Raw genomic sequence first — 24253 nt, 5'->3', positions numbered from 1 at the left:
CACTGAACTGATGCTTGTTTCTGAAATGCAAACCATGTGCTGCTCTGAGATGGTTGTTCCTTGTCCCTGGAGTTTCGTATCTCAGCATCTTAACCCCACGTAATTCTCACATTAAGAGAGCTACCTGAATTACACTGATGAGAGCCTGGTACTCACCTCTCTGTTGTCTCTGTCTGCTTGGACCAGGATACCCTTAAAACAGGGTTCAACAAAATGAACATAATCATTGTACTGCAAAGAGAAAAGGGAAAGAAAGGGGTTGCAATGGGAGAAAATTCACAAAATGGGTTCATGTCTTTGGTGGATGTTCAGAAAGCAGTATGGAGCATTATGCTAATTTATACCTATTTCCCTTTAAAATTGCTTACAGTGATAATGGCAGATTACAATTTTGATAAATCCTCTATTTGTTTAAATAACGCATTAATTACAGTGTTTTTATGAGTTCTATCCGAGCATACCTACCCAGCTTTTTCCCCACTCACACTGTAGAGTTTTTATCCACACTCCATTAGCTCGTGCCCCTTCTAGCACTATTTGCACATAGTTCTGACTTCTGCAGACTTTGTGAGTCCCCAGCCACCAGCTGAACTTTGCGAGTGGTTTTGTAACCTGAAGCTTGGTGCCTCTGGGTACCCAGCTGAGTAATAACATACCCGGTAACCACACCTCCACAGAATGGTGATAATTAGTGTGGTGTATGCTTCTAGCCTGGCATGTTTTACCTCAGATGTGGAAACCTTTTCCTACAAAGTTCAGAAGAGTGTAATTCATAAGAGGCTCAGCTGATCAGCAGGAGGTCAGGCTATAATGTGTCTGAGCCAGTAGGTTCTTGGTGCGAGTGCAGTAAAGGAATATATATATTATATGGTCTTTCTGGGATTGTTTTTGAAGAACAGATGATATTTCAAACTCCTTAATGACTCCTCTCCATTTTTCTGCCAACACTGTTCACTCTTCCATCTGTCCAGCCATATAAAGACGGAGCTGTTGCCATTGGAGTTTCTAATTATCTAACATAAAAAGCTATCGACAAAAAGTAGACTTTATATCTCATTTTCTGTGCCCTGGCAAGCTTTTGTGGAAAGGAGCTTGGGGAAGGACATGATGCTGAAATAGCCTTGAAAATTAGAAGGTGAGCAGCCTTTAACCTGACACCAGTCTTGGCAAAAGTCATGGAAAAGTTTTGCTTTCTGTGGTCAGTGGTACCGGTTCTCTGTGGGTAACCAGCCCATCCTTATCCTAGTCAGACCTTAAAAAGGAAGAGAATAACACCTAGACAACCTGACCAAACTCCATGCAGGCCTGTGCAGATTGACTCTGAACTGTAGTGGCAGCCTTGCAGGGTGCTGGTGCACAAAAAGGCACATGGTGGTAATTTTCTAGCACGGAAACATTATCCTGAGGATTACACTGCTACTGGACCCAAAGACAGCATTCTAAGCTAGGTGAATTTATTAGCTCAGGTCCCTGCCATCTTAGGTGTCTCTCTACAGCTCCTTGTTATCTGTTGCAGTCACACCCTCAAGTAAGCAAAAAAATGCAGCTGACATGCTCTGTAGAGGAGAGGTGAAATGACTCGACAGCCACCCTGCTGACCACACAAAACTGACTTCCCAAGGGTAATTTTTGTTAATCTCCCATCCAACATAGCTCCTGTAGCTACATCACTGGAATGCCTGTAATTTGCTAAGGGGAAGGAGAAGTTGGTAAGAGGCACAAGGAAGGCAATTCAGTATTAGAATTGAGACAGACATACTGCAATGATGTTGACAAAGTCATTTTCTCCCAGAGTATCTAAAATGGTGACAATGGTGTGCTTGGCAATGGTCATCCTCAGGCCCTTCATGCTTCCACTGACATCCACAATGATGACAATGTCCTTGGGAGAGGTGGCCGCTTGGATGTACCTGTATAAAAAGAAGAGTACAAGGAAGCAGGATGAGCATCCAGGAAGGAGGATTGCTGAACATACTGCTGTCACACAGTGCTACCCACAGCATAACACAGGCCACGAGCACAGCTATCCAGCAGGATCAGGCTGATCATACCAGAGGTCCCTTCCTACCAACCTGCCCCTTCCACTGGCCCCAGCATCTCACTTCCTGCATTGGGAAGTGCTGGGTCTGCTCCAGACACACATCCAAGAGTGACCATTGCTAAAGCTTTCTTTAGGCATGCTGAGTAGACTGAGTTAATATGCCACATTTCCAGAGTCTAAGTGTCCCTTCCACCAAATTGCAAAATTATAAGGAGAATGGGACAGAGAAAGGATACACTGGTGATTTCTGTGTAGATCCCATATGAAAAGCTGTTGCTGGCAGGGGATAGGGCTTCCTGCCATTACCTGTGTTTATGTACCCCCCATCTCTCACAAAAGCAGCACAGGACAGTAACTGTTTCTCAGCAACTCACCAAGGTGTCACCTTGGAAAAGAGAGAGAGAGGAAAGCTGAATGGTGCTTTGGCCACATCTCTCCAAAACTTACCAGCCACGGTTTCTGCAGTCAAAGGAGATGACTCCATTCTCATCTGGTAACCATTTTATGCCTGAATAGAGCAGCAAAAAGAGCAATCAATACACACAGGCAGGCATCTGCTCCCCAGGCACTGGCACTGCTGCTCTTCACTGCCGAGACCGAGCAACCCCATGGGGGCACACAAGTCTGGCCAGCAACAGCAGCACCCATTCTGCAGAAACCCAAGCAGAGCTGCGTGGTCTTTGGCAGTTCTTGGTAGACTGTTTATAAAGTTTTTGTTAAAAAACGTACCTAGGCGTAGTCTGTTCAATTTTGGGGAGCAATTGGATGTACTTTGAACTTTTTGCCACTTTGATGTAGTTCTCAACAATGTATTTTTCTCCCCGAGGGTGGTTGAGAGCATAAAAAAGCAGCAGTGGTGACAGGGATGTGTCCCAGATTCCCTGCTAAAGGCTCTGTTTGCAGTCATCCCTGCTTTCCCCTTCCCCAGCATGTGACAGGTCACAGAACAAGGGCACACAGCCATCTGACAGAGCGGCCACAAGGCCAAGCTGCAGCTGCAGAGCATCTCGTGGGTTCCTCTGATCATGGGACCTCCCTCTCGTGCCATGACCTTATGTGCCACTCACAGCTGGTGAGTGGATAACAAGTCAGGCCGGCCAGCTGCATCTGCCACGTGTGTCCTCTGAGACAGAGGGAGGCTTTGGCCACTACTAAAAAGCCCAGGGGAGCATGAGGCAGGGAGCCCTGCCATGGGGGAGGTCTGTTATAGTGTTCTGTGAGCTTTTTGGAGGGCAGCCTGCCTGAGGCATACCCCTGCCATCAGACTCCTCTGGGGTTGCAAGGGCAACATACCTGGGGGGCTGGTTCCCATGGGAAAAAGGGGTTTATGCCTGCTGGACACTGTTCCTTCGGCTTAAGCAGCCCATGCAAGAAGTATTTTGCTCACTGCACCCTGCCCTTCAATGCTCCCAACCTTCCCAAATTAGACTCTTCCGTGGCGCAGACCCTGTCCTGCAAAACCGTTGTGTTGCACTGAAAGGCAAAAACCAATCTGCTCTTTCACCTGGATAGAGCCTGAAGAATCCAGTGGAGCTGCCGAAGTACTGCCAGGTCAGCGTGGGATCCCTTTCAAAGTTGTCCACAAAAATAGGATTCAGGGCTTCTGACATGTAAACTCCATTAAGGATGGCAGGGTCTGTGGGGGGAAGAATAAAAATGGGGGGAAAAGTGTGTAAAAGAAGGAAAGACATCTGCCACCCTGACAGAGAAAAGGGATGGGAACAGAGGAAACTCCAGGAGGAATGCACCCTTATCCAAAGCTTTTGCATTGGGTAGGGAGTTGGATGCATCATTCAAAATAAATCCTGGAGGTCAGGTCACCACTGGCCCCTGCAGGGGATCTCAGCATGGTCATACTCTGTTAACCTCATTTCTCTTTCCAGACTTGTCTGCCCTTGAGCATTACATCTGGTTGGAAGAATGCTCTGAGAGACCCAGACAACCATCACTGTGCCAAGCACAGCTGGCACACCATACAGCTGGTACCTGAGAGGGGACCTGTGGCTGTTGAAAAGCAACTGCCTGATGCACCACTAACAGCCTTTCTGCAAATTGTGTTTAAATTCATGCTAGATGTAACTACCTAGGACAGAGGAGTCCTAGAATTTACACAGTTTCTCTTTTGTCTTTTCCTCAACAATTCTTTCTTTTTTTCTTTGCCTGCCCTTTCTCTCACAAAGCCTGGGCTGTCCTGCCTCACCCCCATCTCATCAGAATCAATAGGATGTTGCAGATTCCAAGAACTCCTGAGGCCATGTATATTTGGTGTCTGTGTTGACTCATTGTCTCAGGAGACCAAAGAGCAGCAGCAGTAGAAACAGGGAATCATGAGAAACTGGTCATTGTATTAAATGTTGAAAGGGTTGGGGATTTGACCTACCACTTCCTGTTTAGTTACTTTACTAAAGGCAGTTTTGGTCAAAATAAGGGAAAAAATGAACTGTGACTCCCCAGTGATGAGGTCAAAGTAAGTCTCACAGGAATGGAGAGCCACAAGAGCTGTGGAGAGCCAGGCTTGATGCTGTTTGTAAAAGGAGTGAGTACTGCTGGACACTGCTCCTTGGAGGATCCCTGGACATGGAAGCAGCCCTCCATGTCCTGCTCATGCTCCAGCCGTAGCCAGAAGAGCTGGTTAGTTTGTGCCAAGCTGTGCAGGCAGGAAATCAGCCAGCTGGGCAGTGCCTCTCTGCTGTCTCTGCCAGTGGCCATTTGACCACCTCTCTGTCCTCTGCTGAGGGCAGCAGCCTACACTGTGCAGCTCTGCTGTATCTACCCACAGCCAGCTCTGCTGGTGGCTCTATTGTGAGCAAGATTTTAGTGTCTGGGGCTGTTGGACCAGATGGAACTAATTTAACATCATGGGAGACCCTCTATTGTCTCTCTAAATAACACAGCAGTTGTGAGCACAGTCACCAGCGCCTGCCCCGTCTGGCCCTGAAGACTTTAAATGAGCTCCATCCATGAGAGAAGCAATGGCACTTTTTTTTCTTGTCAAAAATACACAAGGAGAAGAGCTGATAGGGAGGCAAGGAAGGAGCCAGCACAGGCAGCTCTGAATGTTGGCCAAAATGAGCTGTAAACTTAAGACAGTTGCAACTGGTGTCTCAACCTGCAGATGTGGCTGTGTGCTCGCCAGCCCAGAGATGAACCCGTTTCTGGGGTGTAGCTGGAGTGCTGTGAATGTGCCCTTGGTGCCTCCCTGGGCTCCTGTAGCTGCCAAGGTGCCAAAGGCTTGGTGAGAACAGAAAACAGCCCAGAACAGTCATGTCCCAGTAGCAATTGTGAATTATCCCTAGTCACCTATGGATATGCTCACTGAGCATTAAGAGTGTCCTTGTCAAGTGTTAATGTCTCCTGACACGAAGGTACTTGAGTCTCAGTTCTCAGCTGAAATCAATGAGATCCTTGACGTCTAAAGACCTTGATAGATCCAACCCTTCCTATAGAGCAACAATTGCCAATAAAGTCACATCAGTTTTCACAGCATCTTTGTTTGAGTAAATGAACTGTAGGAGAATATACTGCCTGCCTAAGATGGAAGACTGTCCATCATAAGAGGTTTTCCAAGAGCAGATTATACCTAAGTCCTGTCACAGTGATAGAGGACAGCACAGATATGACTGTGCCTTGGGATAGTACCTTTCCAGCCTTGGTTTCTTTTCTGTAAGTTGGTTTTTTCTATTCCCATCCTTGTTTCCAGTATCATTACTGATAATTCCCACAGCAATCTACTAGTAGTGAGAAAGTAGAGGCCGTTACCTTTGTTGTAGACATTGGTGGGGAGCTGGATATCACTGTATGTTGTGTTCACCAGCAGGTTATTGAAATGCTCATTTGGCTCCAAAATGAATTCATCTCCAAGCTCCACATAATTGTCATTTTCATCCTTCTCATTAATCAGGAGAGAGTTGTAGTAATCAAACTGTTGATGAAAACAATGGAAAAGAGAAAGACGAAGAGAGAATAAGACAGACGATTACCAGTGTGGCTGAAAAAAACACTCTTTAAAACATAAAGAAGGGACATATGGGGAACTGGGGCTTCAAACAGGATCAAGATGAGCAACAAACAAGCTAGTATCAAATGAAAATTGTAAAGCTGCCAAAATGATGATTGCTGGCCAATTTCTTATTGTCAATAAGAAATGACTGAAAGCATGGCCATAGCCCGGAGCAGAAGAGCCACTGAAGAGCAAAGGGACACAGTGGCAGACTCCTGGGGTCCCTCAGAGGTATTTAAGTGATTAGCTGGAGAGCTGGAGTGTCTCACTGGGTCTGGCTCCCAGGTTTAATACAAGGCATGTCAGTGCCGACCTTACTTGCCCTGTCTCAACAGCTGTCATTTGCTAGGGTTAACTCCTGGTGTACATCCAGCTAGGATTATCCCCTCATTCTGTCACTCCAAGTGGCAGGCACTCATCGAGAGCAAAGGATCAAGCAGAAGGTGCTCAAAGACAACACAGTTTCCACCCTGTGAAGGTCAATGGGGATTTGTTATCTACAGTCACTTTAGTACATTTAGGACATTTTTCGTCCTTGGATAACCTGTTTTTAAGATGTTTTTGCTGATTTTATCTTAGCCAGAGGTTATTTAAGGATATATGTTCAAGCACCATCAGTATTCAGAGGGTGCAGATACTAAATCATGTACCTCGACTCACCCATGACCCTTACTGGGAATGCAGGTGACCCAACTACCATGACTAATGTGATTCTTAAAAACAAACAAAAAAACCAACCAAACCAACAAAAAAAGAGGTAGGAGAGATGAAATTAGTAGCTAACCTGATTTCAACAAGTGTTTTCATTCTCAGCTTTTCCCTGCACTGAGATGTCTACTTGCAGGGTTAGCCTGCACTTCTGCTCATGTATCTGTGCTTGTACTATGGACAGAGGACTTCCTTGAACAGAATTTTCCCTCCAGTTCCCCTCACCAGCAATAATCCCATAGCTTGGCCACAACTAACAGTTATTAACAGAAAGCCAATTATCCAAATTGCTTGGACAGCACCAAACTTTCACCTAACGGAAGTCCTGACAAGTGGGTGCCTGTCTGGTAGAGAAAAGATGGTGGGAGCTGTTGAGAAGGATGGTGAGAAGCTCAGTTCATTTGGATTAACAGTTTGCTGTGGGTATTTGTAACAGCATCCTCCTCGTTGCTCATTCACACTCAATTTTTAGCTCATTTTCCAGTCAAGTAACCCACCAAGTGCCAGCTAATTTGCACTAATGCACCACAGAACGATAGTGTTGGTCTGCAGTAAAAGTTATGCCAATAATATCACACAACCTAGTGTCTTCCCAAATCCTTCCCCTCCCAAAGCCAAAGAACTAATCTCTTTGGTGTTACTAGATTTGGGATCTGCCAGGGGAGTCTCTTATTCACAGTAGTCTCTAGACAAGCTGAGTGTCCTGAAGGCAAGGAGATTCCTAACCTGTCCAGGAACCTGAGGTGGCTGGGTTCCTGGCTAGGCCTATCTTTTGACCGGTCTCTCTGAGGATGTGTGTCATCTTTTGTCACTGACCAGGATAAACTTACCTCCAGTGAGGAGTTGTACTCGTGGTTCAGATCTGCGTCTTCTGCTGCTTCCACCAACCTCTAATGCAAGCACACAGAAAGAAAGATGAGTGGGTGCTGTGGCAAGCCCTTCAGAAGCTCTTCCAGCTGTATCAGCCATTCACACAGTTAATGAAAAGGCACGACTGCCTCTTTCACCACAAGAGATCATGGAGCTATAAACTTCCCTCTTTCTCTCCTTTTCTGCTGACCTATCATTCTGTGCTGCAACTTTATAGCTTGGAAGGTACATTTGCAACTACTTATTGCCAAGTATATTCACACCTATTTACTGCAGAGTCCCTACTAAAGCCCTGAGCAATTTTAGGTATCACAGGACATATACAAACAGAAACAGGTCCATTTAGAGAAACAACAGACAGAGATTTAATTTCATTTTCCGTGAACCCTTCCAAAAAGCCATGGGAAAGACTTTTCAGACCCAGCTTGATGTCAGTATCTCATCAAAGGAAAAGGCCTTGTGGGAGTCTCAGTCTGGTATTGTTACTGAGACAAAGACCATGACTTGATTTCATAAAGGGCTCAGTGATGCTGTGGCCATTTATAAGCTCTTGCCATTTATGGAAGGCAGTAAAAATCAGCCAGTGTTCTCCAGTATGATGCTTCAGGGCACTAGTTCTCAGTCGGTACAGACTGGGAAGGAATCCAACTAAACATGTACATGTTTTCAGGGTTGCACAATCAGCAACAGTCTCAGCAAAACTACGTTTTGCTCCTTCACAAAGGATAAGGCAATCCAAACACTGGAAAAGTCTGGCTAAGAATTCAATGTTATGGGCCAAAGCTCTGGGTTTAAATATGCCCACATTTCACTTTGAGACTCAAATGATGTGTTTCTGGATGACTTTTCCACATTAGACGCCTTAAACAGTCAAGGCTCTGTGACTACAGAAATATGCTTTTCATAGAAGGTAAATACACAGGAATATGATAAATCCTTAGATGCAGGAAGTAAGAGGGGCCATAACGATTACCTGCTCTGATCTCCCACACAGCAACAGCTAAAGACCTCTTGCCACCTCCTCCACACTTCCCCATGTACACAGCTAGAAATCCAAGCACCTTCCTTGCAGCTCATGTTCAGGGGGTGAAGAAATTTCCCTTGAGCCACACACACAGCTGAAACAAGCTACTAGTCTTCAGTGGCCAGAGTGCATTATGCAAGGATGAACTTTATTTTCACTTGTGAGGGGGTTTTTTTCCCCCCTTCTTAAAACAGCTCTTGTCTCCTAAAAGGGTGTTCATTCCCTCATATTTATTCTTAGACTTTTTTTAATCTTATTTCCTCCTTTGGGCTGAGGGAGAAGCCAGCATTCCCTTGTCTGAACGCCCACATCCTCCCACCAGTGTCTGCTTAAAGCTCGGAGTGAGCAGCCAGCCGCACCAGCAGGAGTTTGGTTGGGCAAAGTCCTCACACAACCTCTGCGCCCACACGCTCCTGGAACAGGCAGGAGGCCTGTGCCTGCTGCTCTGGGGCTGACTGAAGGAGAGGACTCCCTTCCCAGAGCCCCAGTGGTCCTACCTCGACAGCTTCGACCTTCCTGCGGAGCATGCTTTCCATCTGCTCCGAGAACTTCTTCACCAGCTCCAAGCCATCCACCTCTTTGATCTTCAGAGTTGGCTCCACATCTTTGTACTTCTGCCCAAGGGAAAAAAGAAAATGTTGTTGAAGAGGAGGCTCGTAAGGAGTGAAGTGAATCTATTATTGCTGACTGGATATTGTCTTTGCTGAAGGAAGAGGTGTTGAAGGAACTGCTCTGATTTATCACCTTCTCCCATCTTTGCCTTTTCTCCTTTTTCACCCCACAATTTGGGTGTGTGCAGATCATTGGCCATAGTTTGAAGCATTTTGACTAAGTAAAAGTAACTGATCCAATTGGGAGCTTGTGGCTGTTGAAAACAGCAATGTACCTGAAGCTACTAGTGCCTACAAATTTGAGAGAGAGAAGCAGAAGGCCAACTTTTAAAAAAAACCCCTAAATCGCAGATTGTGATTACATCCATAGCAACATTAGACATGTCACATACCTGAAGTTTAATTAAGGCAGAGGGAAGAACAAGGGACCAGAGCTGTATACTGTCATTAACATCTCCTCCTATGTCATATGTGCTCTGGGGCAGCAGTGGGAAGGATGTCATGTTAGTCCATGTGCTGTCCTCCCACAGTGTCATCATATCTGTAAGGTAACTTGCCAGGTCTCCAACAAGAGGAGTCTGCTCAGTGCTTAGGTGGGAGACTGCCAAGGAAAGCTAGTATAGACAGTTATGATCTTAATTATCAGGCACCCAGGAGCATGCTTTAGGCCAAGAGCACCAGAGAGGCATTTCCCAGAAACTAGGAATTAGAAGCATGGCTGCTTAGTGCTGCCTCCACTGGGAGAGATGCTGTGATGAGGAAGATCTGGATCTGACAGGTTTAGAGATAACTGGTTTCTTCTAACCAGGTTTCATATAATCTAGGCATTAAAAAACCCAAGAGTACTCCCAAACTGTGTAACTAATCTGCCTCCTTAAATCTGCCCTTTTGAGGGTAGATACAATGGTCTTTATTTCTGCTTTTCAAAAAAGCCCACAGCTAACAGAAATAGTCAAAAGGAAAGAGTAAAAAAACCTGCCAAAGGACACGGTATGATTAACCTATTCAGAAGAGACAGAGTCTTATCTCCTCAGCAATATGGAAAGACGAAGGCAACCAAATGCAATTCCCTGGTCCCTCATCATCAGTTTTCTCTGCACTGTACTCAAACCCCCTTCATGTTGTGCTAGCACCACAGCAGCAATCTCAGCCAGGGCTGGACTTCTTGTGCTGGGAAAAAAAAAAATGAGGTGGTGAAAAGGAAAAGGAGATGGCAGAGGCTTTGGTAACACTTTCGAATTAGAAGAAAGTGGCAGAGAAAGGACTTTGCATGACTTTAGGGTGAGCGAGTGGAGCTCCTTTTGTTCCAGCAGCTCCTTGATGGTGCGGGAGGGCAGCCGAGCACAGGCAGAGTAAGAAACGCCTTGAGGATGGGGCAGGCTGAGGAGGTCAGACAGAAATAGCAGCAGCATCCAGCCTGCAGCAGGCATGGCAGGGAGGCTGCTCGCTCTGTCTGGCATGATTAACGGCGAGGGTTTTACTGGATTAAAAACGCCGGGCCCCGCATCCCCTCCGCTGCGGCTGGGACAGGCAGGCAGCGGGGGAGGAGGAGGTGGGGTTGAGCACGAAGGTTGGTGTAACCACGCTGCAGGAAGAGGAATGTGCAGCGACAACCCCCCGACTGCGGTCCCTGGCCGCTGACGAGAGCGGAGCACATCCCAGCTGGTGTCTGTCCCATTTAGCTCCATGTCATGGTTTCGTCGGGAGAGAAGTGATCTCTGCCAGGCCAGGCTTTAATCAGGCCCTCCTCGGGGGGAGGAGGGTAATCTCTCCTGGGAAAGCTAACGAAGGGGGGGGGACCACATCAGCACGGGCTTCACAAAGTGACCTGCCACCCGTTGCCTCGGGTCACATCTTCAATTAAAAACCAGGTCTTTTTACCTCTCAACTTTTTTTTAATGTGCTTTTCACACATTGACAAGCAGATGCTCACAGGATAAAAGTTATCACAAGCAATCATGAGCACTCTGCTAATACTGTACATGCCTCAGGCCCAAGATCTAGCCAGAGCTGGGAAGAAAAAAAAAAAAAGCAAACCCAAACCAAAAAACCCAAAAAACTTTCTGCAAGATTTGGTTCGCTGAAAGAATACATCAAGTTTGAGCTCAGATCCTCTGTGAGCTTTTTTCCTACAAATGAACCAGCAAACCACTATATTTCTGCCACTAAAGTCTCCTGCTATTAATGACTATTGACTCCGAGAGTTTCTAATGGTGGGAAACGAAGTAATACTTGTGTTTTCAATACTGTTACCAGACACCACGGCTGAAAGTCAAAGCAGGTGCTTGTAGCTGGCCAAGATTATCCCATGCAACCTGCATTTAGGGTTCAGGTAATCAGATCATTATAATTTACAGAACACGAACGAGGCTTGGGAGAACTGGCTGGAAGGATCTGATGCTGAAAAGAGGCCAAAAAGTTAGCTCAGATCTAACAGAAAATCTTTTCTTATTCAGCTAGTACTTAGCACTCCCTTAAAACAGCAGGAGCAATTCATTAAGATTCGCCTTCTGCAGCGTTGGGGGTGGTAATTTAAAAGTGGAATATCCAGAATTCAGTATCCTAAGTTTTATCTGTGAACAGAGATATGTCACCAAATATATTTTCTTGTTCCCACCTCCACAAAATTTAGCCTATTGAAATACACAGTGCTCCATTACTCACTGCTAGTGGAACTATATTAAGAGTGTGAAAGACATTCCTTTCATCTTCACCCAGGAAAAAGTCTTGACTGAACTTCTTGAGTTTGTCTGTTCTTTGCCATGTACTTTTTTGTTGCACTTTCTAGTAATTACAGGGCTGGAGTCAAGCCCTGCTGTCCTTTCTCAGCTCTATCCACTGGGTAGGGCAATCAGCACCTCAGCTATAAAAGAGAGCAGGAGATGATTCTCAGAAACACCTGTAGTGCATTGTTAACACAGTAGAAGGAAATTTAAATTTTGGGTCTGCTGAAGCTGATGGTGTTTCTGACACTTAAAGACAAGCCCTGAAAAGCCCAGAGTCATCTCCTGGCATGGCTGCCCTTGGTGGTCCTGAGCCCATGGTCACTGCTTGGCCAACTGCAGCAGCAAGGCTGTGGCAAAACACCTAATAAGCCACAGGTTCAAACTTCTGTTCCTTTGCTCTGTGAGATGCTACTGCCCTCCCCCTACTCACCCTTTCACATTGCTTCTTTACTCCAGCCCTGATGCCCTCAGCTGTCCCAGGCCACAGCCAACACTAATACAGATCCATCCTCTCTGAGCCAGGTTTAAGTGTGCATAATGGGCAAGGGAATACAAGACAATGAATGCTTCAGCCATCAAGCCAAAGCCACTTGGCTTTTGCTGCCTCTGTGAGATTTAATTTGACATCCTGCCTGCTTGGGACTGCCAGCCATCTGAGAGCTTTCTTAAAGATTTCTGATCCAGGGTAAAAGCCTGTCCCTGTGGATTCAAGGGATGTCTACTGGTTCACCAAGTCTCTGGGAATGATAAATCCTGGTGAGAAGTCAACCATTTGGGTTTGCAACATGATATTAAGGTTCTTCTGGAGGAAGCAAACAAAAAACCCAAAGAAAACCAAGCAAACTCAAAGCCACAAAAGAAAGTTTATGCTTAATGTTAAAGACAAGGTTTACATGCAAAGCATCCAGTGTCTGAGAAATTATGGCTCTCAAAGCAACAATAAGCTAGTTACTTCAAGACTATTAGGCACAAGGGAGACATGAAGAAAAATACAAAATATGCTGTTATCTCTCAGTCTGTGTTTCATCAAAGGCAAAATGCCCATTGACTTAGACAAGCACTGAGAAAAGAATTGCCTGGACCTCTGCACTGTGCTCCCCACCATTCTGCTGGTCTGCACAAAGAGAAATATTTCCCATGGAAAAGAGGCAACAGCCCAAAGAAGAGAAAAGTGCCAGAGGAGCAGGCAAATCCACGTGTTTGATTTTCAGACTTTGGTGTATTTGGCTCCCCAGGCATAACTCATCCACAGTCTGTGCCAATATGATGATCTACATAAAGTTATTTGGGGTCTGCCACTCTGCATGAAAGTGTTGCCTAACAGTAAATGACATGCCTGCATCCACTTGAAACATAGAAGGTGCCAGAAATGCAGAAGGAGCCCTCCAGAATGGTCGCTGCTTTAAGATGAGGATTTGTGAGAAGGTGCCTGACTTACTGCTCTACTAAAGAAACGGAGGCTGAGAGAAGGACTGAAATGGGTGCTGGCTGGTTCTCCTCTATTTCCTTACCACAGGGAAATAAGGGGAAATGAAAGAGCTCAAGAAGTGGGGCTTCAGGGTTGAAAGGTAAATCTGAGCTGTTTAAACTGCTTAAGTAAAGTTAGGGCAGGGAAGGACAGAACATGCATTTAGGAGATGACTTTGCTGGAGTATTTACAGAACAAGGCTGGATCCAGCTTATCTGTACCCCCTGCTGGAAGTTGACATTTTCCCCTCTCAGTCACAGATAACACTGTACTGCACAAAGCACAATCAGTCTGTGCTGTATCCAGGCAAAAGCAAACCAAACACCTTCCCCTCCCTAAGATGAAAACTGTGTGTATGGAGCAAGCAAGTGCCATTATTTTATAAGGCTGTCAGACCATCAGGAGAATATAGGTCTGCCTTAGTTCCTCCTGGCATGAGTACTAGATTTGATTTGGTTACATTCAGGCTTCTTTTTCGTCAGAAATTAGTTTTCTTCACTTCTGGGAGAATTACACCAAGTGCTGATAAGAGTTGTGAATTTTGGTTCAAGATAACTATAATTTTTAGTGGTACTATACTAGCATCTACAGGTCTCACATAACCTCTATCCCAAAGGGATCAAGATCCCAAGAATAAAACCCACAGCATGGGCAGAGGTAGGTAAGGCAATCTGGTGCAATATATCCAAAGTGCCAGCACAGCACAGCTGCCTTGACAGTCACCCCAGTGCCACACCTGCCATCCTTGTCCTGCATTGCTATGTTCCACAACACTGTTTTTTCAAGCTAACTCTGGTTCTTCTTAGTCCCACTGACTTTTGGACCTCAAGGAACATGAGCTCCCTTAATGTGTTAGTATGAATAGCCACAGAAGCAGTGCAAGTTGCCTGTGTTGACCCACACCCATACAGCATCAGCCAGGTACCTGACTATCAAATAACCCCAGCCTGTATCTCCTCCCCACTGAAGCTCCAGTACCCACCAGAGATGCCTTAGCATGTCACTTTGGCAACTATTGCCTGGGGACCCTGTGGGTCGATAGGCAATGTGGAAGCATCATCAAAACTGCTAAAAGGTGAACTTTTGCCTTATCAATACCCCACTGCAGCTGCCTCATGGTTAGTGCATGAAGTACCTATATCAGTGCTGATAGCTTTTAATTGCCTTGTGACCCTTTCCTCCCAAGAAGAACTGATGATCACCACAGACCTTTGTGATGGATGCTGAAAGCCTTTCTTGGCCAAAGCCTAGCAAAGCTGATGCTGCAGGAAATGCTCCCTTACTCAAGACAAAAAGCAGCACTCAGGGGACAGGGAAACAGGGCTCAGCAGCACGGAAAGGAAAACTATTTCCACATCTCTTTTTTTGCATTGGGATATGGGTGTTATTACTAACATAGTGACAGAAATCAGACACCTAGGAGACCTGAGAGGCAATTCATTACTTGTCTTGAAGAGAAGAATCATAGAAAGAGTAAAGAAAAAGAACTGAAGTAGAGAAGTGCCACATGAAGTAGAGAAGTGACTGCATTCCTGAGGCCCCCTCCAGTCCCTCAGAGAAGCACAGAGGGTGGAGATCACCAAGTCTGAAAGAGGAGCAGCCATTCACCACTGACTTAAGGAAACTCCTCTAGAGCTGCAACTGGGATTATTTCTTTAAAGCCCCTGGAGCTACACCCTTTAATGCTGGTGGAGAGTTTAGTGAAACAGAGCCTGTTTGGTGATGAAGCCAAGCAGAGGTCTGTGCCTCTGGAAGATCGTGGCTTCCCAGGGCACCTGCCTCAGGTACTCTGTCCAAAGCAGAGTTTCAAGGGCAAAATTCAAAGGATTGATGAACAACTGGATGAATACTGATGAGGAAGCAGTAAGAAATAAGTGCCAGCTGAAGTACTGCAGGAGGGGACGATGGGGTGACAACAAGCAGGTGAGTGATGAGCAGCAGAGGGACTGATTTAGACTTGGGAAAGGAGAAGCAAAGGCACAGTATGTGAGGGCATGAAATAATCATTAGAGGGGAAACATAGGGAGAAAAATAGAAACTGTTAGAAAGTATTAGTAAAAAATGGGACAATTTAGGTGGTATTTGGCAATGGCTAATGAAACAGGAAAGGCATTAAACAGATCCCCCTCTCCAGTACATGGAAAATGGGTACAGAGCATCACTCTGTGCTCATGGATAGATTTGAAAGATAGCTGGAGACCTGTGCCTTTTTCTTTTCTTCCACACCAGGGGGAAACCTTGGAGGGCTACACAGGGAGATAATGTGAAGCAAAGGGAACCCTCACACATTTAGCCTACCTTCTGCAACAGGAGAGAGCCTGAATACTTAGTCACAATGGAGTACAGCTCCCCACCAAAGGCATCTGCCCAGGACTTCACCCTAAAAAGACAAAAAGAAAAGGAAAGTCAATGTTAATAAATCAAAGTCTGCCCAACTTCTCACTTTTTCAGACAGAGAAAACCCTGTCTTTCCAAGTATAAACCCTGCTCTATTTCTCTAAGCTACTATAATAACAATGTTTTTTCCCCAGACTGCTAGCCAGACAAGCAGTAAGGCAGGAGACAAGCACTGCTCTTGGACATTCGTCAGCAAGGGGAAACATTGAGTTCTGCTGGTCTTGGTCATTATGTTTGGAGTTGAAATTTTCTCACCTAACTTTAGAGGTACAATTTTCATCTTAGGTATCATCTGTTTTCCTTCTATTGCCAGCAAAGTGAAATAAATAGCTTTCTGCAGACACCCATTTATCCTCACTGACAGGGCCTGGGGTGATGGGCTAGACACCTAGTGTCAGGACTGCTGAAGAGAAAGAAGTGTCAGACTTGGAAGAAGTTGTCAAGATTCACCCCTTGGATTCAGTTCCTGCAGCGGTGCAGGCCAGAGACTAATAAGGCAGATGAATTCACTGCTCTCAGTGGAGACACTACTGCTCGATAATGCCACAGTAGATTATGCACCTCATCATTGTAAAGCACTACTCACATTCCTGCCATCCTGTAAATAATTGACGATAGCAATACCACACGGAGAACATACGGATGCTGAAGAGCAGCCTGAACGCAGACCCATCCAAATCAAAATAGATGGCTCTCATAATTGACAGAGCACTTCATCAGAAACCTGTTACACGATCCACATTAGGCAGTTCCACCTACAGTTGCAGTTCCTTCCACAAGGATTCACTTCAGAGGGATGTCTCTAATGCAGTAAGTGGCCTTCTCCACTTACCTGAATACACCACTTATTTATGGTGTGCAGTCTTACCTATGGCTTTCAGTAGATTTCTTTGAGTCCCAAGCAGACTTTAACCTCGGGGCCTGATTCCCCAGTGCATTGCACCACAAATAATACACCAACATAGAGATGGGCTCTGGAGTGAAGCCAGCATAGCAATGGTAGAATAATCACAACTGCTAGCTTTAGCCTAGGAAAGCCTGTTTAGACTCCTCTCTTACAAACAGGAACTAGGCAGCTACAGGCAATAATTTGGTACAGACACAGGACTTCAGCTCTAATCTGCACCTCTCTCCACTGCCTGTAAAAAAAGCATGAGGGAGTGGGTGCCTTTTTAAATCACTCCTTAATTGGCAACAAGGCATTCGTATTTTACCACTGAGTGTGAACTAGCACCAGCTGAAGCAATTTTGTTTTTTCTTGCATTGTGCTCTGCATCTTATTTTGAGAGCCAGAGCTTTTATCTCATCATGTCATCCTTAGAGAAAAAAGAATACAAGTATTTTCTAGGAGACCAGGATTTATTGGGCCATATCAGAGTTATTTTAGCAAGCCTAGAATAAAAGAGGAAACCAGAAAGAGGGATCCCATGGGATGCTTTCTTGTTTGTTGTAGTAGTGACTAACACATTCCCTTAGATATGAGGATCTCTGGATCAACAGCTAACTTGATGCCCATCTGCTGCTGCTGGCTTTATAACTTTTATGTATGAGATGTTTTATGCTGATATTAACTGATATTCTCCAGTCTCCTCACCTTTTACTGCAGAAAGAGAGAACACAAACATGAAGCTTGAGATAGTAATTTTAGCAGGGATATTTACTTTTACCCCATTTGCCTTACAAAAATGGTGCACTTGACCCTGGCCTTTCTGTTCAGTGTCATGTCTGTGGCCATGTGTGTGCCCCTACTCCTTCCAGCCCTCATCATTTTTCAACCCAGCAGGGTGGAAGTGTCTGTGGTGTTAATTTCTGATTAGCAGGTATAGTTGAGCATCTTGAAAGTTCTTGAAGCTTCCAATAATGGCATAACTCAAATAAAAAGGTTGAGATTTGTATAATTTTGGGATTTCTGTGTGGGTGTTCTATGTGTCGAGTGGTCCCTTACCCTGGGAGGGCTCTCCCAGCCACTTCTGAGTCACTACTCTGGCTCAGGGGCTGATATTTCTGCTGGTCTTGAAGCAGAAATAGGAGATGCAAGGGCAGGGGGACCAAAGAGAGGGCCAGAGACTGGCAAAACTGGAGGGTTTGTTGGAAAGTTAGGGGGCACAGAAGGATTAGAGGCACAAAGGTTCAGAATCCCTGTGTAACAGGTCTGAAGACGGGGTAATTAAAAATATCTGGTGGCATTTCATGGAAGTCGAAAAGGAGGAAAGTGAAGAGGCAGGAATACACTGGCATTTACATATTTAAAAGACAATTATTTGCCAGGGAAGTGAGCAACCTTAGAGTACTAGGGAATTAAGGGCAGCCTGCTGAACTTAAATGGGTTTGCTTAATTTTTTCATGAACAAGTGAGAGAAAAGGTCAGTCTAAAGCTCATCAAGTTGTATAGAAATTTTGTCCAAGGCTGCTGGTTCCATCAACCCAAGAGCAGATGTATAAAGGCAATAGGGGCAGCTAAAAGAGGCCATACCAGGTCGATCTTTACCTCTCCCACCAGCATTTCCCAACGTTTCCATCAGCTCCAGAAGAAGCCAGCCCTAAATCCTCACAGCTGCAAGCACTCCTGCCCATGCCGTGGCCACCGGACAAGCAGAGCTGTGTCCAGGAGGAAAGAAGAGGCGGTTTCTGTGCTGAACTTGCAATGCACCCCAGAAGCATTGCTAGTAACTGAGCAGATTTTTGCACTGCTGGAGTTAAAGCTGAGTGAGCTTTGCAAAGATGGGAGTGAATCGGCAGTGAGCCAAGCGTGGTGCAGCAAAGCCAGACACGACTTGGGGAGCAGCACAGGCCAACTCAGCCTTGTGTCACTTAAATGTGATGGAACCCAGCTGGTGTTTAAAAGACTGCTTTTTTGTCCCCAAAATGTCCCTGTGTAACCTATGGAACAGGTCCATTTTCTGCTGATTTACTCCCTTTGGACCCCTGTCCAACGTGTTTGTCTACTGAAATTTCATTTGAAAAGGGTGACTTCTGTGTTTTAGTTAAATTCATAAGTGGATGTGAAACACCAGGGATTAATTCAGCTGTTGGTCTGGTTTTAGTACCAGGGGAGAAAAGCTCTTTTTCTATTGTTTATTCTTCATTCTTGTACATGAATTAAGTTCCAAACTGTGCAAAGTGACGTAAATCTTTTTCTCAGTAGTAAAGGGCTATCACATTATAACTAAACACATCAGAAAAGGATTTGGTCAGAGATTGCCTGCGTGTAATCCCTGCACTTGCATTCAGTGGCAAAAACAGCGGAACAGACTGGCTGGCTTCTTAATGCCACACAAAAAGTATTTCCATGAAGTATTTATCCCGGGCATGGAAAGTCAATTTGCATAGTTCACAGTTATCAGAAGTTGGATTTTTTTCTGGGTAGCCACTGTGTCCTTTTTGTGAAACCCAAATCAGAACCACTCTGCTGAGGAAGGGCTTGATAGTGCAGCCAAGTATAAAATTGGCAGCAAGGTTTCCTGAGACCCTCTTGGACATCAGCTCAGCTCTTGGTAATTCCACGGGCTGTATTGGTGGGCACATCTGTAAGGGTTTTATTGGCAGTTTTTGAATGTAAAACATTTTCCTAAACTCAGGAAAGGGCTTGAGCTGACTTGTTGATTTATTGGACATATCTCCTTCTGAAACTGGATGGCAGTGTTGTCTCCTCTCCAGACCAGCCCACTGTCCTGCACCGATGGAGATACTGTAGCACCCAAGAAGCTGCCCCACAACAACTTTTACCAATCCCGGTGCTGACATTTTTAATCCTTAAAGGATTTAATTCGTCTAAATCAGCTTTACAAGGTGAAGTTTTTATAAACTGGGGTTGCTGAGAGCTGTTAGGCTCCTGGGGGGCTGCCAGGGCGGGCTGCATGGCTGGCAGGGAGCGACCATGCCAGAGGAGCCGCTTGTCACACCAACACAAGCGCAGGCAGGGGTGCCCTGCAAACCCACATCCAAAAAGGTGCATCAAGGTTCCCTGCACGTGCACTAACTAGCACCTGGACCCAAATGCAGTGCGTGCACAAAATGTGGCTGTGTGTGCTTTATACTGCAGCTCAGCTTTTCAGTCATTTGCTCCAGACCTCTGGGAAGGGCTACTACACCCTTTGTGGTGAAGAGGAGCAGGAACAAGTAAGAAGTGCCACGGCCTCTTTCCTCTATTCAGCCTCCTCTCACTAACATCCCCTGACGCCCACACACGTGAGTAAATGTGTGTGCATGAGGGCCCTTTTAAGCTATCAGTGTTCCAGATCAATGCAAGGGATCAGAGCTTCGGAGCTGCAAACCTTGCCCTGCACGATCTGGATCTCGTGTGTGACGAAGCGATGTGTCTTTGCTTTGTGGGATAAACACCCTGTGTGTATCCTCCCACAGCCAGATCCTGGCCAGTGCTGTGCATCCCTTGGCTGTCCCTGCCATACTGAAAACCAGCAGTGTCTACTGAAACCACTCTGCTCAACTGGGGAGCTGCCAAACTGGGGCCACTTGCGTGTGCCTCCATGGTTGGATCTCCACCAGTTGCAGCAGCAGCGGGGTTTTATGAACGCGTCTTTAAACTGGTTTTGCCTTCTGCCGCCTAGTGCATTAAGCAGAGCATTAATAGATGTCAAAGTGCTTAACTAAAGCAGATGAGTATCATTGCTATGCTTGATGAATGGGGAAAAAGAGGTATTGCATCCTATGCTAGACCTGGGGAACTGAATTTGTGGCTCCTGTGTCTGTGTCCTCTGCCATGAGCCATCCCTACCCTCGTGAGGAAACGCCACCCCTTGCAGCACCGTGCCCCTCCGGAGGAGCCCACACCCACGGCGCCTGCCACTGCCAGGGAGACACTCCCACCCGCCTGCCATGCCCACGGCATTGCCCGCTCCACGCCAGGAAAACCCCACGCCAGAGAGAGAGAGGAACACTTACGTCTCCAGCGGGATCTTCGTCTGGGCCCTGGCAGGGGGCAGGAAGCAGAAGAGACAGAGCATCATCCACGGGACGGCCCAGGGCCCCATCCTCCGCGCCCCAACCATCAGCAACGGGACCGGCCGGCGGGGTGCGGGGGCTCCCCGCCCTTGCTGCTGCCCTGGGGGGGCTCCGGCCGGCGGCCCCGCCATCCTGCCGGGCTGGGGGCCCTGCTGCTGCGGGGCCGAGCCCCGGGGCGACCCCGGCTGCCTCTGCCCCGGGAACGTCGCTCCTGCTGCCAGGCGCCGTCGGGGGTCTCCAGCGCAGGGCAGGCAGCCAAAAACCTGCCCTGCCGGCACCTCTCGAGGGTGGGCACCCCCCAGGTGCGGCGCGGCTCCGTGCCCCGAGGTTGCAGCCGCGCCAGGAGGGAGCTCTGCGACGGGAGCCGCAGTGGCTGCGTAATCCCCTGCCAGCCCCTTAATCCCCTCGCCAAGCAGCAGCAGCCACAGATTTAGGGAAGTGGAGTGGGATAAAATCACCCTGGATTACTCTGATTCCTGAAGACGGGTCTTGGCTTCTCCAGCCGGAGGTCAGGCCATGCCTGCTTTAAAGGGGTCTCATGCGCATCCTCGAACACCTCTGCCTGAGCTTTGATCTCTGTCTGACGATGCAGGATGCTGACAGGTCCCTCCACAGGTTGGCCCAGCGCTGCCTCCTCCCCAGTGGGTGCCTGGGATTGGCACTGGGAGTGTGGGGGCAATGGTGGGGTCCTGCAGATACCAGCAGGTTCATGCCAGCCACTGCTTGGTGCTGAGGTTTGCACAGGACAGATGAGGCCAGGCAGAGCTGGTGCTTTGGCAGCATCCAGTGCAGGTCCAAGGCGATTGCCAAGGAAATTGCCCTCCAAACCAGGAGTGGGAATCTCACATTGGTGAGGGGAGAGGAGGGAAAATGAGCAGTGGGAAGCAAAAGCGGCGTGAAAGAAAGGACTCTGCCAGTTTTAACTGATCACCTCCTAATGTGAATGATTATTTATTAATAGTCAGACCTTTCCGTTTGGGCAACATTCAATTGAGATTGCCATCCCCTCATCTGTGTCTGGAGACCAATGAATCAAAGGAGCCCGACGGCTGAATTTGATGAATAGCAGGAAGTAGCAAACTGCATGCTCGAATGAGGGACACGCTATCAGAGCTCATTATCATCACATGAAGTATAAATTATAAATAACTACAGATATGGCAGCAGAAAGATTATAAATTACTACAGCAACCTGTTGAGCTGCTTTACTCTATTGCTATGAATCAAGCCATTTATTGAGAGTATCTTCCAATCATCTTTTGCACCTTTACAAATGGCTCATTTAATGTAAAATGCAAAGCCATGCTATATTGTTAGGTTTCTCATGAGGATGTGGAGGGCAGAGCTGACTGACAAAGCACTGAAATCAAATTAAGGCATGTGCTACAGATGTGATATCGAGTGCAGCACTGGTGCCTCTTCTGATTTAACCCCAACTGGGGTTAAGCCTCACACAGCTGCTTGTTCACACCACCACAGTGGGATGGGGGAGAGAATCAGGAGGCGAGAGAGAAAACTCGTGGGTTGAGATAAAGACAGTTTAATAAGTAAAGCAAAACCTGCACACACAAGCAAAGCAGAAAAAATGAGAAGTCATTGGGCAGGCAGGTGTTCAGCCACCTCCAGGACAGCAGGGCTCCATCATGCGTAACATCGGTTTGGGAAGACAAATGCCATCACTCTGAAAGTCTTCCCCTTCCTGCTTCTTCCCCCAGCTCAATATGCTCAGCAAGGTGCCAGGCAGTGTGGCATGTCCCTCTGGTCAGTTGAGGTCTGTGATCCCAGCTGTGTCTCATCCCCACCAGCATCTTGTGCACCCCCAGCCCACTCGCTGGTGGGGTGGTGTGAGATGCAGAGAAGACCTTGACTCGGCAGTAACCAAAACATCCCTGTGTTATCAACGCTGTTTCCAGCACAAATCCAAAACCCAGCCCCATAACAGCTACTATAAGGAAAATTAACTCTATACCACAGCTAAAACCAGCACAGGTGCACTTTAAATAGGATAATAGAAGTGACAGAGGAAATACAGAGAAGGGAATAAAACTATGAGATGTGAAATAGAGGTTAAATTGTATGACAAAGAGGCTGAAAGTCTGTGGTGAGCACTTAAGTAATTACAGGAATAATTCACCTCAGGATAGGATGGTTTCATCATTTATTACAATCTTTACTCCAGACTGAGTGTCTTATTGAAAGTTACGATCTTCTTCAGGCAGAAGCTGTGGGCCTGAAGGGCAGAAATTTCCAGATAATGTTCTTAAGTCTGTGCAAAGGGTTACATGGGAAGGTTTAAATGGTTGTTTCTGACCTTAAAATCTAAAAAAAAAAATCAATTTCTATGCACATGAACACTCTATAGACAGTGTCTTCAGCATACCACCAGTGCATGGCAATTGCCATAGGCAGCTTAGGAAGACCAGATTTGGGTCTTAGTAATGGATTTCTCAAATTGCCAAAATGTTCTGTGAGGGCTCTTGCTCCAAAAAGGAGTACATGCAGACCTGCATGGTCCCAGGGGGAATCTGTAGGCGAGAGCAGTACAGAGAAACGTATTTCCTCCCAGAAATTGCAGACAATGTGCCCCCATGGGAACAGAGGGAGCTGATTACCCTTCCCCTGAGTTCAGCCTCATGCTGGGGGCCACAGGGCTGGGCTTCTGCTGCCTTATTCTTCCTCTGCAGCCTGAAAAGAAGAGAAGATTGCTCTTAGAGGAGCTGGGAACACTGACAATCAAGGTTCCATTTGTCTGTGTTTACCAGGATTACAAATGAGGGGTAGCATCCAGGCTGGCAGGCTTCCCTGTCTGGATACTTCAAGGAAGAGATGATAAAAATTCGCATTCTGAAAAAAAAAATAAATCTAAAATGAGATCTGAAAGCAGGAGTATCAACATTTTAGATTGCATTTTCTTTCCACTTTTCAGGGAGCCATATAAATAGTTATTGTGAGTGATTTTTGCAGGATCTTTTCACTAACCCTCCCAGCCACTGTGTGCTATTTGCAGCTGGGACCCAGTTTAATCCAGATGGGTTCTGGCAAGAGCCCTTGTCTGGGTGTGTTTGGAAACCCCTGGAACATTGATAGAAAAGACAGTGAGACACAGGAACACGCTGAACTGGGAGATCTAAATCCCTTTATTTGGATTTATCTCATTTACTGGATATATCTCACTTAACCCCTTAATGATCTAAAATTGCAAGGAAGTAAGATTTGAAGATTAAATGAAAATAGCACTGAAAACTGAAAACCCCAGGTGCCTGGAGGGCCCTTAATGGGATTAGTGTGCATCCAGTTACTTCTGCAGAGCTCAGCCACCACAGTGTGTAAGCACAGTTGGAGCACGGGAAGGAGATAAACAATGGCAGGATCTGACTGGGGAAAAAGAAAATTAATCCTGTGAGAAAGAATGAAAGCAAATACATAACAAGGAGTGGGAATTTAAG

General features: G+C 46.4%; 1 protein-coding gene across 1 annotated transcript in view; it reads right to left on the bottom strand.

The window, feature by feature from the left end:
- Positions 1 to 23442, bottom strand: part of CACNA2D4 (calcium voltage-gated channel auxiliary subunit alpha2delta 4) — a 130150-nt gene extending 106708 nt beyond the window's left edge. The window contains exons 1-11 of the mRNA XM_018080068.2: positions 23420 to 23442; positions 21210 to 21266; positions 20748 to 20789; positions 15747 to 15828; positions 9141 to 9257; positions 7580 to 7639; positions 5801 to 5963; positions 3546 to 3677; positions 2489 to 2549; positions 1760 to 1910; positions 157 to 231 (exon numbers count right to left, since the gene is read on the bottom strand). Of these exons, the coding sequence (XP_017935557.2) occupies positions 157 to 231; positions 1760 to 1910; positions 2489 to 2549; positions 3546 to 3677; positions 5801 to 5963; positions 7580 to 7639; positions 9141 to 9257; positions 15747 to 15828; positions 20748 to 20789; positions 21210 to 21266; positions 23420 to 23442 (963 nt within the window). The remainder of the gene's footprint in view (positions 1 to 156; positions 232 to 1759; positions 1911 to 2488; positions 2550 to 3545; positions 3678 to 5800; positions 5964 to 7579; positions 7640 to 9140; positions 9258 to 15746; positions 15829 to 20747; positions 20790 to 21209; positions 21267 to 23419) is intronic.
- Positions 23443 to 24253: the final 811 nt, after the last annotated feature.

The sequence above is a fragment of the Manacus vitellinus genome, unplaced genomic scaffold (assembly GCF_001715985.3).
Source record: "Manacus vitellinus isolate BGI_N305 unplaced genomic scaffold, ASM171598v3 scaffold_5_pilon, whole genome shotgun sequence".
NCBI classification, from domain to species: domain Eukaryota; kingdom Metazoa; phylum Chordata; class Aves; order Passeriformes; family Pipridae; genus Manacus; species Manacus vitellinus.
Note: the sequence above shows the minus strand (reverse complement) of the source record. Positions and strands in the feature narration are given on the sequence as shown.